This window comes from Phaenicophaeus curvirostris, chromosome 15, assembly GCF_032191515.1.
Source record: "Phaenicophaeus curvirostris isolate KB17595 chromosome 15, BPBGC_Pcur_1.0, whole genome shotgun sequence".
Lineage (NCBI taxonomy): Eukaryota > Metazoa > Chordata > Aves > Cuculiformes > Cuculidae > Phaenicophaeus > Phaenicophaeus curvirostris.
In genome coordinates, this window is record NC_091406.1 from 9246130 (window position 1) to 9258469 (window position 12340).

Here is a 12340-nt window from a genome sequence, read left to right on the forward strand (position 1 = left end):
ACAGCGCAGGGAAAGCAAAGGCAAAGTGTTTATGGGTCGGATTAGGGCCGCTCCAACCCCGGCTCGCGACCTCGTGGTGTTTTACGACGCTCGCTTATGGGCTCCTAATGAGGGTCACAGCCGCTTTATGGCACCAGCAGCGATAACGCTGCAACTAATTGCAGCACAATTAGCCAGCGGGCTGCCGGGCACCCAGCAACGCGCGGCACCCAGCCCTGGCCAGGCCACCCACCCATGGGCACCGCGGCCCTGGAGCTCTCGGCATCTCCGGGGCTGGGCTGCGTCCCTGTTCCTGGGAATCCACGGCGGGAAGAGGCGACAGCCTTGGTACCCCTTCCCAATGTGCTGCTCCCAGTGTGGCATCTGCCTGGGCACAGGGGGCTGCAGGGTCCTGGGGTGGAGAATCCCAGGATGGGGGGAAGCCCGACATGGGGGGTCTTGCTGGGGAGCGATGGAGGGGAGCAGTCCGGGTGCTCCACAGCCCCAAAGAGATGTGCCGGGGGTGCAAAGGGATGTGCCAGGGGTGCAAGGGGATGTGCTGGGGGTGCAAAGGGCTGTGCCAGGGGTGCAAAGGGATGTGCCAGGTGTACAAGGGGATGTGCTGGGGGTGCAAAGGGATGTGCCAGGGGTGAAAAGGGATGTGCCAGGGGTGCAGAGGGCTGTGCCAGGGGTGCAAGGGGTTGTACTGAGGGTGCAAGGGGATGTGCTGGGGTGCAAGGGAATGTGCCGGGGGTGCAAAGGGCTGTGCCAGGGGATGTGCCAGGGGTGCAAGGAGCTGTGCTGGGGATGCCGGGTGCTGTGCTAGGGGTGCAAAGGGCTGCGCTGGGGGTGCAAAGGGCTGTGGTAGGGATGCAAGGGGCTGTACAGGGGGTGCAAAGGAGCCGTGCCGGGGGTGCCGGGGGTGCCGGGGGTGCCGGGTGCCGCCCCTCCCCGAGGCAGCGGGCGGGCCGGCAGCAGGTTGGGTCCCCGGGCCGGTCCCCCCGCCCCCTCGCAGCGCCCCGGGCGGGGCGGGCGGCTCCGCTGTAACCCGAGCGCCCCTAAAAGCTCGGGCGGCCCCTCCGCGCCGGCAGAGCGCCCCGAGCCGCCGCCGGACCCGTCCCGAGCGCCATGGGGCCGCGGTGCGGGGCGCGGCTCCGCTGACCCCCCCGCCACGGACTTTGCCCCGGGGCCCTCCCCGCTCCGCCGAGGAGCCCGCAGCGCCGGTAACAGCTCCCCCTCTCCCGGGATACCCCCCACCGCCTTTCCCGGGGTCCCCCTCCGGGGACCCCCCTCCCTAGCATCCACCTCCCCACCCCCCCCATTCGGACCCCCACCCCCCACCCCTGCTCCGGGACCCCTCGGTGCCCAGTTCCCGCCCCCCCCCACTGCTCCCCGGGGCTGGAAGGGGTCTCGCCAGCTCACCCCGCTCCCCCCGATTCTCCTCTAGGGTGGGAGCTGGAGGAGTTCGGAAGATGCAGCCGCTCTTGCAGGTCCTGGTGGGGCTGATGCTGGCGGCTGCTGCCCAGGGCAGGGCGATGGAGCCAGGTATGGCCCGGGGGGGGCGGGCTGGAAGGGGTTTGGGGGGGTTGTGGGGTGAGGGTCCTGCTTTCTGAATCTCAGCGAGCCCCTGAGGCTGAGGGTGCGGGGAATTTGCCCCAGGGCTGGGCTGCTGGGGGGGGGGGGCAGCTTCTACATCCCCGGGTGAGGAGATGTGGGGGCTGGAAGGAGCGAAGTGGCTCCAAACAGGCTGTGGGGGCTCAGCTGGCTCGGTGGGAGCCGTGTGGCAGAGCAGGCTGGTGCAAGAAGCACATCGAGGGGAGCAGAGGCCAAACTGCCCTCCCATCCCGCCTGTGATGGTCACAGATGGAGGGCTGAGAATTGCTGAATCACAGAATCACCAGGTTGGAAAAGACCCACGGGATCATCGAGTCCAACCGTTCCCATCAATCACTAAACCATGTCCCTCAGCACCTCGTCCACCCGTCCCTTAAACACCTCCAGGTGTGAGATGCTGAGATGGCATTTGGGTTGGTTCTGCCCTCGCCAGCCCAGGCATTGCTGCTGCCAGGAGGGTCTAAGTGCCCTCGTGCTGCTTTTGGTGAGACAAGTCAGGCTCGGGCACCCTGCACCGCTGGGAGTGTCCCCTGCGGAAGGACGGTGGCATGCGTGGCCTTGAATGGGAACACGCCACGGGGAAATCTGTGTCCCTGCACCCCAGGGCAGAGTCCAGCCCTCGTCTGCCCCTGGGGTGGCGGAGATGGGCACCAGGCTTTGCACACCACGTGCCCTCCGCACCAGGGTGCGTGCATGGTGGGACCCTGCTATGAGGGAGGGCTGAGTGAGAGGCCGGGCGCTCACAGCGTCCCTTCAGAGCGGTTTGAGAGCCCGCTGTTGGGAGTCAGAAGAGGAACATCTCCTGCTGGACTCTGGCAATGTGTTGAAGTCATACTTTGATGCCAACCAGAGCGGTGCCAGCCTTGTCTGGTACAAGGAGTCCCGTCTGCTTGCCCCAGGGGGCCACATCCCTCTCCAGCAGAGCCTCCAGCAGAGCCTGCTGGAGATGGTGGAGGTTGCCTGCAAGGACTCGGGGCTCTATGTGTGCCAGGGACTGGGGAGATCCTGCACAACTTCACCACCTCCATCGTGGAAGCCCCAGCAGTGGCTGGCTCCCTTCCAGGGCAGCCAGGCAGCCGCAGCCCAACTAACCCTGCAGGCAGAGATGTCCCTCTCAACCCCAGCCCTGCGGGCAGGGATGTCCCTCTCAACTCATCTTCCCTTGCAGACTCGCTGGCGTCAGGTGATGACGATGAAGATGGCGATGGGGACCGGAACGAGGAGCCCGTCTATGCTCACAGAGGTCAGTGCCGCCCTGCGTGGGGCACCGCTGCCTCCTGCTCACAGCATGAGCGGCTCCGCCAGCCTCCGTGCTGTCCCTTGCCCCACTTTACACCCCCTGTCTCCCCAGCACCGTACTGGACTCACCCGCACCGGATGGACAAGAAGCTGTACGCAGTCCCCGCAGGGAACACAGTGAAGTTCCGCTGCCCGGCCTCGGGCAGCCCCAGCCCCAGCATCCGCTGGCTCAAGAACGGGCGCGAGTTCCGCGGGGAGCACCGCATCGGGGGCATCCGGGTAAGGGCCAGGTCCCCCCTGCAGCCTCCCCTCCCAGCGTCCCGTTCCCCCATCACCTCTTTACCTCCCGTCCCTGCAGCTCCGGCACCAGCACTGGAGCCTGGTGATGGAGAGCGTGGTGCCCTCCGACCGCGGCAACTACACCTGCCTGGTGGAGAACAGGTTTGGCAGCATCCGCTACAGCTACCTCCTGGACGTGCTAGGTGAGGGCTCCTCGGCACAGCGCTCGTCCTGGCTCGCTGCTCCGCCTGTGCCTGGCAGAGGGGTTGGGGTCATGGCAAAGGGGGCACAGGAGCCTCTGCTTGTGTCCTCTCTGCTGTCCTCTCATCCCTCACACCCAAGGGACGTGGGGATGGAGATCAGGATGGGGTTGGCTGGGCTGCTGTAGAGCTGGGAAAGGGCTTTCCATGCGTTTGCCGCAGGCAGGGGGAGGCAGAGAGGAGCCACTGCCCTGGGTCACTGCTTGGTGACACCCCTGTGCTCTCCTCTGCACAGAGAGGTCCCCGCACAGGCCCATCTTGCAGGCTGGGTTGCCCGCCAACACCACAGCCCTGGTGGGCAGCGACGTGGAGTTCTTCTGCAAGGTCTACAGCGATGCCCAGCCCCACATCCAGTGGCTGAAGCACATCGAGGTGAACGGCAGCACCTTTGGTCCTGATGGGGTCCCCTACGTGCAGGTGCTCAAGGTAACAAGGGCTGGAAGCACCTGAGTCCCAGTCACCCACCCCAAAGCGGGGGTAGAGGGTGCACAGAGTCCTGCGAGGAGAAGGGATGCTGACCATCCATCCCTCTCCTTGGTAGACTGCAGACATCAACAGCTCTGAGGTGGAGGTGCTGTACCTGCGCAATGTCTCCATGGAGGATGCTGGCGAGTACACCTGCCTGGCAGGGAACTCCATCGGGCTCTCCTACCAGTCTGCTTGGCTCACTGTGCTGCCAGGTGAGGGTGAGGGTCCTGCATTGGGACCCTTGGCACGCAGAGAACATGACCAGGCTGACTCGTTTGCTTCCTCTAGAAGAGGAACTGGTGCGGGAAGCTGAAGCCCCTGAGGTCAAGTACACGGACATCATCATCTACACGTCGGGCTCGCTGGCCGTGGCCATGGCTCTCATCATTGTGGTGCTGTGCCGGATGCAGACCCAGTCGAGCAAGCAGCCCCTAGAGCCCATGGCTGTCCACAAGCTCTCCAAATTCCCGCTCATCCGACAGGTGAGTGCCGAGCTGGAGTCCTGGGAGTGTGGAAAGACCTTGGTGACCAGCTGGCTCTGCTAATGCCACCTGTGCCTGTCACACTTTGCTGCTCCCAGCCTTGGGGCTGCCCTCCCCACTGCCTCCTGCACCTCCCCCGCTCTTTCTCTGGCTGACGGTCTCTCTGCAGCACCGTTGGGTCTTTCTTTGGCCCTAGCAGGATGGCTGAGATCCCTTGGGCTCTCTCCACAGTTCTCCCTGGACTCCAGCTCCTCCGGGAAGTCTAGCACATCCCTGATGCGCGTCACCCGTCTCTCCTCCAGCTGCGCCCCGATGCTGGCTGGGGTCATGGAGCTGGACCTTCCCCTTGATGCCAAGTGGGAGTTTCCCCGAGACAAGTACGGTGCCACCCAGGATGGGTCTGGGACTGGGGGCGGCTGCTCTCCCCAACCGTCCCGGGGACAGCAGCACGTGGGTGATGGATGGGGAGATCTCCAGCCGGGATCCCTCACAGTTTGCCCGTCTCTGCCAGGCTGGTGCTGGGCAAGCCGCTGGGGGAAGGCTGCTTTGGCCAGGTGGTGCGGGCAGAGGCGTACGGCATCGACAGAGACCGGCCAGACAGAGCAGTCACCGTGGCTGTCAAGATGCTGAAAGGTACCAGTTCCCTTGCTGGTGTCCCGGGCACAGAGGTGGCATCAGTGTGAGGCTGCGGTATCACCCCAGCAGGCGTGGTGACACAGCCCTTCTTCCCCAGACAATGCCACTGACAAAGACCTGGCCGACCTCATCTCTGAGATGGAGATGATGAAGCTCATGGACAAGCACAAAAACATCATCAACCTCCTGGGAGTCTGCACGCAGGATGGTGAGAGGGCTGTGCAGGCAGGGGGTGGGCGTGGAGCAGGGGCCGGGGATGGGGCTGTTGCAGACGGGGGCAGGTGGGACTCGGGGTGAGGGGCAGGGCAGGGGCTGAGTGGAGTGGATGCCCTTCCCAGGACCGCTGTACGTGATCGTGGAGTTCGCTGCGAAGGGCAACTTGCGCGAGTACCTCCGTGCCCGCCGCCCCCCGACACCCGACTATGCTTTTGACGTCACGGCGATGCCTGAGGAGCAGCTCTCCTTCAAGGACCTGGTCTCCTGTGTCTACCAGGTGGCCCGCGGCATGGAATACCTGGAGTCCAAACGGGTAGGACTGGCACAGCCTGCACAGGCTGCTTGTGGTCAGCACAGCCTGGAGTGTGGGGGAGGAGCTGTGTGTCCCTAGTGAACATCGTCCGCATGGAGAGAGCCCAGCCCCTTCCTCCAGGCTGTCCAGAACCTCCTGGACACATCCAGCAAAGCTCAGGGCAGTATCTCTCAAAAAATCCAGGGCTTAAAGCCTGACCCACCTCCTGGGTGTCCCCCTCCTCACCACAACCGGTCACTGCAGCCCGCCCGGAGAGGTGTCCAGGGGCTGGTGGCACTGTGGGGTGTGTGGGATGGGAACAACAATTCTGGATGGGGGAAGGAGACAGCGTGGAGCTGGAGCTGCCATCTCACACCCCCTGTGGGCAACGCTGCCCCTTCCTAGTGCATCCACCGTGACCTGGCTGCCCGCAATGTGCTGGTCACAGCAGAAAGCGTGATGAAGATCGCCGACTTTGGCTTGGCCAGGGATGTCCACGACATCGACTACTACAAGAAAACCAGCAACGTGAGTGGGGGCCTGGGAGAGGGGACGGTGGAGGGAGAGAGACCCCAGCCAGGGCTGAGCAGTGGGTTTGCTTCCCCAGGGCCGCCTGCCGGTGAAGTGGATGGCACCTGAAGCCCTGTTCGACCGCGTCTACACCCATCAGAGCGATGTGTGAGTGCTGGGGCCACTGACAGTGCTGTTGGGTGTGGGATGACGATGCCATCAGTGTGGGATGGGGCAGTGCTGCGGGGTTATGCACGTACTGGAATGTCCCCGTGAGGAGGACGGGGGTACAGCAGCAGCGGGGCGCATCTTCCCTAGGGGTGATGCCACCCTTTCCCATCCCTGCTCCCACCGCAACCCGAGGTGCAACGGGACAAGCTGGGGCCCTGCCTGCCCAGGAGGGTCCTAGGTTGTGTCTGACCCTGCTTTGTTGCACACGATGCCAGGTGGTCCTTCGGGATCCTGATGTGGGAGATCTTCACGCTGGGGGGCTCCCCCTACCCCGGCATCCCTGTTGAGGAGCTCTTCAAGCTGCTGAAGGAGGGGCACCGCATGGACCGACCATCCAACTGCACCCACGAGCTGTGAGTACTGGCCAGGAGCAGTGGGCACGGAGGGGGCATAGTGAGACCTCCCCTAACGCTCCCTTGCCCCCCCCAGGTACATGCTGATGCGGGAGTGCTGGCACGCTGTGCCCTCGCAGCGTCCCACCTTCAAGCAGCTCGTGGAGGGGCTGGACAAGATCCTGGCAGCTGTTTCGGAGGAGGTGAGTGGTGGGTTGGGTCTGGCGAGCAGCAGGGCAGGCGGCGTGGGTGGCAGCATCACCGATCACACTGTCTCTCCTTGCAGTACCTGGACCTCTCCATGCCCTTTGAGCAGTACTCGCCCTCCTGCGAGGACACCGCCAGCTCCTGCTCCTCCGACGACTCTGTCTTCACACATGACCCGCTGCCGCTGGCTTCCCACCTCTTCTCCTACCCCAGCGTGAGGACTTAAGGGTGGGCAGGGAAGGGTGATGCCGAGGCTGCTTCTGTTCTCGTGGGGAGCGGGTCCAGGTTCCCGCGGGCTCCCTGCTTCGCCTGGTGTGCGTGGTGAGCAGGCAGGGCTCTGAGCCGCAGCACTGGGGCGTGTTGCCCCTCTCTCTTTGGGCTCCCTTTTGGCACTGAACCTTCCATCATGGCTGAGACCTGCCTGATGTTGCAGGGCAGGAGCTAGAGCCTCTCCCGAGCAGGGACGGCGTGGGATGCCTGCAGCGTTGCCTGGGGAGCCAGGCTTTGGCCAGCACTTCAGTGCAAGTGCCTTTAAGCAAGAGCCCCGCTCCCTGCTGGGCTCCCACTGCCTCTGTACATAGCTATAGAGATGAATATTTATGTACGTGAAATATTGACCTGATAAATTATTTTTTTGGAATAGACCCCAGCGCAGTTTCTGGGCCGCTCCTGGGGGGAAGAAGGGAAGGCAGAGCAGGAGCTGCCTCCTCGCCCCGGCCGGCTGCGAGGGCTCCCCAGGGATGCGGAGGCAGTGCCACAGGTGCAGGAAGCCACATCCCCGCTCCCGCGCCTCCAGGCCTGCTCCAGCACAAAGCACCCTCGCATCTGTTCCCCATTAGCTGCTGCTGCACTAAGCCACCGTGAACTTCGCTACCAGCACCACACTGAAACCGATCCCCCCAACTGCCACGGGCTCCCAGGCTGGGAAAGCACTCTGGGGCCTGGCCCTGTGCACGGGGGAGTCCCCCACATCCCCCTTTCCCTGGGCCAGCCACGGGACTCTAGAGAAAAGCGAGTTATGGGCTCGGTGCTGCCTCCCCAGAGCCCCCACGCCCCTGGAAGCAGAAGCTGGGGAGGCTCCAGCCTCAGGTCCTGCTCTCTGGTGCTCATTTTGCCCCCCTCCTGGCCGTGCCGTGCCCAGCTCTGCTGGGAGCGTGGGCAGGGGGGGCTGCAGCTGTCTCGCCCCCTCCTGCCAGCCAGCTCCCTGGGTCTAGGGTTTCAGCTAGGGCTGGGCTTTGCCGGCCGTTAGCCTCGGGATCTTGTTTCCTCCTCCAGCTCCCAGCTGCGTTAGCAGCCCCCCAGTCTGGAAGCTGGCTCTCCCAGCACAGCCTCCCCCCAACCACCCTGAGGAGAGGGAGCCTGGTAGGCGATGTGGGGCAGGACCTGGCCTAGGGGCAGCTGGAAAGGTGACCCCTCGATCCTGCTTGTTCTGAGGGTGCTGGGGTCTGGGGTCTCCAAGGGTGCAGCTTACGGCTGCCCTTGTGCAGGGATTGGCTGAGCCACAGGTGCAGCGCCTGCTGTGCCGGGCTCCCCTGATCCCAGGGACCCTTCCTTCTCGCAGCCCCTCGAGCCCAGGGACCCTTCCTTCTCGCAGCCCCTCGTGGGGCTGCTGGAAGAACCCCAGCCCCCGTGGGACACTTGGAGCCTCCATCTCCAGCCCTGCTGCCCTCTCTGCTGGGATGAGTCCCCCCACTTCAGCGCAGATGTGGGGGCAGGTGTGAGACCTGCGTGTCCCAGCAGCCCCTGCCTGCCTGGGAAGGATCTCAGCTGTCGGCTAATATGCCAGAACCAATGCATTTCGCACAGCCCTGAATGGGGCATTCACACGCCGGAGGGCAAACCGCTGCCCAGCTCCTGCCTGGGACCAAGGGTAAATGTAAACCAGTGCGTGGGGAGGGTTTGAGCCCCTGGGGGCTGTGCCTGGCTTGGCCCCACATTGCTCCAGGTGGGGGTCTCCGCACTGGGAGCTGCAGGAGGGGCAGGCAGCGCCCAGTGGTGTTTGTGCAGCTCTTGCTGGGTGCTGCCCTTTTACTTGGAAAGCAGGGCTGCAGCCAATTTTGGAGGAAGAGGTGGAGGTGATTTCATTATCTTTAATGGGGGAGCAGAAAAGGACGTGGTGAGTGCGGACCTGCCAGCCCCTGCCACAGCCTTGCCTCGTCCCTGCTCACTCAGCGGTGGTGCTGTGGGTGCGGGCACTGCCTTATCCCCGCAACCCAATCCATGCCAGCCCATCAATGTTTTTGGACACAATTCCAGCGTTGCGCCTACCTGCCTGCCCTGGCACATGGGGCTGCTCCCTGCCCCATCTCTGAGCATCCCTCAGAGATTCAGCAGCGGCTGCCGATGGGCCGTGCCAGAGTCAGCTCTGCCGGGCATGGGGCAGCTGTGGCTGGGACGGGGCAGGGAGGCAGCCTGGGGCGTCCAGCAGCCCCACGACAACTGGAGGCAGTTTTTATTGTCTAACATTCCTGGTATTTTCTGTCAGGGCTGAACCAATTGTCCTTAATCCGCCAGGCTCTGCTGGCCAAACAAGTGTGGCTGAGCCACCGGCATCCTGTCCCCACGAACAGGCCCCTTTTGTGAGGGGGATTTAGCATGTAGCCCAGTAAATCCCGCTGGTTTCCTGAGGCAGCGTTCCCACACACTACACGCGCACACACCTGCCTGCCCCCCAGACCCTATGGCATCGCTCCCCGACCCAGCGATGCCTGCGGGCACCCTGCCTGCCCCAGTCCCAAGGCCAGGTACCCACTGCACGGCCAGGATCTGCCTACCCTGGGGCTGTGTGTGCCCCCCTGCACTTTACTGAGATGTGTCTGGGGGTCCCCAGGGGATGTGGGGTGTCAGTGGGGCTTCCCAGCCACCTCCCTGCACTGCTGGTCCTGGGGGATGCTGAGTCCTGGGGAGGGATGCTGGGTCCTGGGGGAGATGGCTCTGACCCTGGGGAGATGCTGCTTTCCTGGGGGATGCTGTGATCCCCCTGGAGATGTTGTAGTCCTTGGGGGAATTCTGTGGTCCTGGGAAATGCTGCGGTTCCTAGGGGAACGCTGTGATCCTGGGGAATGCGGAGCCCTGCGGGGATGCTGCATTCTAGGGAGGCGGGTGATGAGCCCTAGGGAGATGGCTCTGGTCTGAGGAAGGAATGCTGAGTCCTGGGGGAGATGCGATAGTCCTTGCGGGGATGCCGAATCCTGGTGGGTATGGCTCCGGTCCTGGGGGGGATACTGAGTCTTCGGGGAGATGCTGAGTCCTGGGGGGACGCGCAGCGCCCGGGGCCAGGACACCGACTGGTTCCTCGGCTGGTTCCTCATTCCAGCTCCCGGGACGCGGCTCCCGGAGACGCCTTTGCTTAACGACTCTGTTTGTGAGGCCGAGAGCTGCTGTTGTCTTTTCTGCCCCAAACAAAGGCGGTGGGATTTTATCTCCGGGAGAATCTGGCTTTTGTGAGTACAGAAAGCCTCTGCCCCCGGGCAGCGAGGGATGAAGCTGGGGGGGTTGGAAGGCACCAGGCTCCTGCCTCCCCCAGCTGGCACTGCCCCTCTGCCTGCCCCTGCCTGCCATACACCGCTCTCTGCCTTGTGTCCCTGTCCCATGTCTTTGTCCCATGAACATCACTGGTGCCCAAGGGAAGGGAAGGGCTCCCGTGGACCAGCAGGAGGGGAGAAGGGGGGCCCGTGGGCACCCACTCGTGAGGGCACCCTGTGCTGCTTCCCGGGCATGGGCTGAGGCTGCCTGTCCTCTCCTGTGTAGGGGTCCCAACGCCATCAATCCTGCATCCCTGGGCACTGCACACACATACATGGGGGCACACACGCCACCCCCATGCCTGCACACCCCCTGTGCGTGCACAAGCCCCTGCAGACACATCTTTCCATGCACACACATCTTTCCATGCACGCATGCACACCCATGTATGCAACACCCTGCCCTCACGCACACACACACACACTTTCCCTCCCTGTGCCTACAGCCTCTCCCAGCCATGCACACACAATACATCCCACACACAGCCCCCCACGCACATCTCTCTGCCTCCCTGCACACCCCTTCCACACACACAAACATCCCACGCACACATGCTCTCCCTCCCTGTGCCTGCAGCCTCTCCCAGCCATGCGCACGCACCCCAGCTCCTCTGTACCCCCTTTCCACGCACGCAAACATCCCGTGCACACACACAGTCTCCCACTAGGAGATTGTACCCACTCTCCCAGCCATGTACACGCACCCCAGCCCGCACGCAGCCCCCCAGCATCCCCTCTCACGCACACCCCTCACCCCATGCCCACACACACTCCCTCCCTGTGCCTGCATCCACTCTCCTAGTTATTCACATGCATACGGCCTGCACACAGCCTCTGTGCATCCCCCTCCAAGCACACACACAGCCCATGCACACACACAGGTTCCCCCACTAGGGACTTGCACTCACTCTCGCAGGCATGGACATGCACCCCAGCCCCTTTGCACCCCCTTTCCACACACACACCTCATGCACACACACTCTCCCTGTGCCTGCATCCTCTCCCAGCCGTGCACCAGCCCCTCTGTACCCCATTTCCACACACAGAGCCCACACACACACTCCCTCCTTGTGTCTGCATCCTCTCCCAGCCATGCACATGCACCCCAAGCCCTTCTGCCTCCCCTTTCCACACACACATCTCATGCACACACACATCCCATGCACACACACTCTCTTTCCTCGTGCCTGTATCCTCTCCCAGCCCCTCTGCCCCCCCTTTCCACACACACACACGAAGCCGAGCAGCGAGCCCCATCTCCTGGCCGGCGGCAGCAGCTCCTCTCGGGGCGAGCGGCCCCCCCTTCGGCCCGGGGGCTGCGCTGAGGGGGAGGGACAAGCTCGGCTGGGATAAAATGATCCGTGGCACCGGATCCTGGCTCCGCTCTCCATCGCATCACCCCCCAGATGGATGGGGCTGGATGGAGGGGGGAGCTGCAGAGCTGCAGCGTGTCCTGGTGTGGATCCCGCTCCTACCCGCTCAGGGTGGTGGGGATCAGTGCAGGGAGGGCACAGGAGGCTGGCAAACCTGCTTCTGCCTTGGATGGTTTGAGCAATACCCAGCTAGGGCTCAGCCCTGCTGCCCAGCACTCGGGCTCTGTCATCAGGAAAGGGTCACTGGGCACTGGAACAGGCTGTCCAGGGAGAGGGTTGAGTCACCTTCCCTGGATGTGTTTAAAAGAGGTGCTGGATGAGGTGCTGAGGGACATGGTTTAGTGATTGATGGGAATGGTTGGACTCGATGATCCAGTGGGTCCTTTCCAACCTAGTGATTCTGTGATTCAGCTGGGAATGGGAGGGCTACATGTGTGCCTGAGGGCTGGGGGAGCAAGGAAATCCATGAGAGCAGCTGCAGCACCCAGCCAGGCGCCCCTGGGCCTCGGTTCCGACCATCCCCGTGCTGCACACGGCTGCTGGGGTGATGGGTCTGCAGCTGGCTCCAACCAGCCAAGCTCTTCCACACAGGGCAGAGGAGCTCAGCAGCGGTGGCTTCTGTCCCCAGCACCTCGTGGCGGGGGTCCTGCCCCCCACCCACTGCCCTTCTCTGTCCCAGCGCCGCTCCCTCCCTGCCA

The 12340-nt window shown here is 63.8% G+C and overlaps 1 protein-coding gene across 1 annotated transcript; it reads left to right on the forward strand.

The window, feature by feature from the left end:
* The first annotated feature begins 1125 nt into the window (after positions 1-1125).
* Positions 1126-7385, forward strand: FGFR4 (fibroblast growth factor receptor 4). The gene is made up of 17 exons (XM_069869170.1): positions 1126-1202; positions 1427-1524; positions 2762-2836; positions 2945-3111; positions 3191-3314; positions 3607-3797; positions 3913-4051; positions 4128-4321; positions 4553-4698; positions 4833-4954; positions 5055-5165; positions 5296-5486; positions 5871-5993; positions 6073-6143; positions 6422-6559; positions 6636-6741; positions 6825-7385. Exons 2-17 carry the CDS (start codon positions 1452-1454, stop codon positions 6969-6971), a joined length of 2118 nt encoding a protein of 705 aa, XP_069725271.1. The 5' UTR covers positions 1126-1202; positions 1427-1451; the 3' UTR covers positions 6972-7385.
* Positions 7386-12340: the final 4955 nt, after the last annotated feature.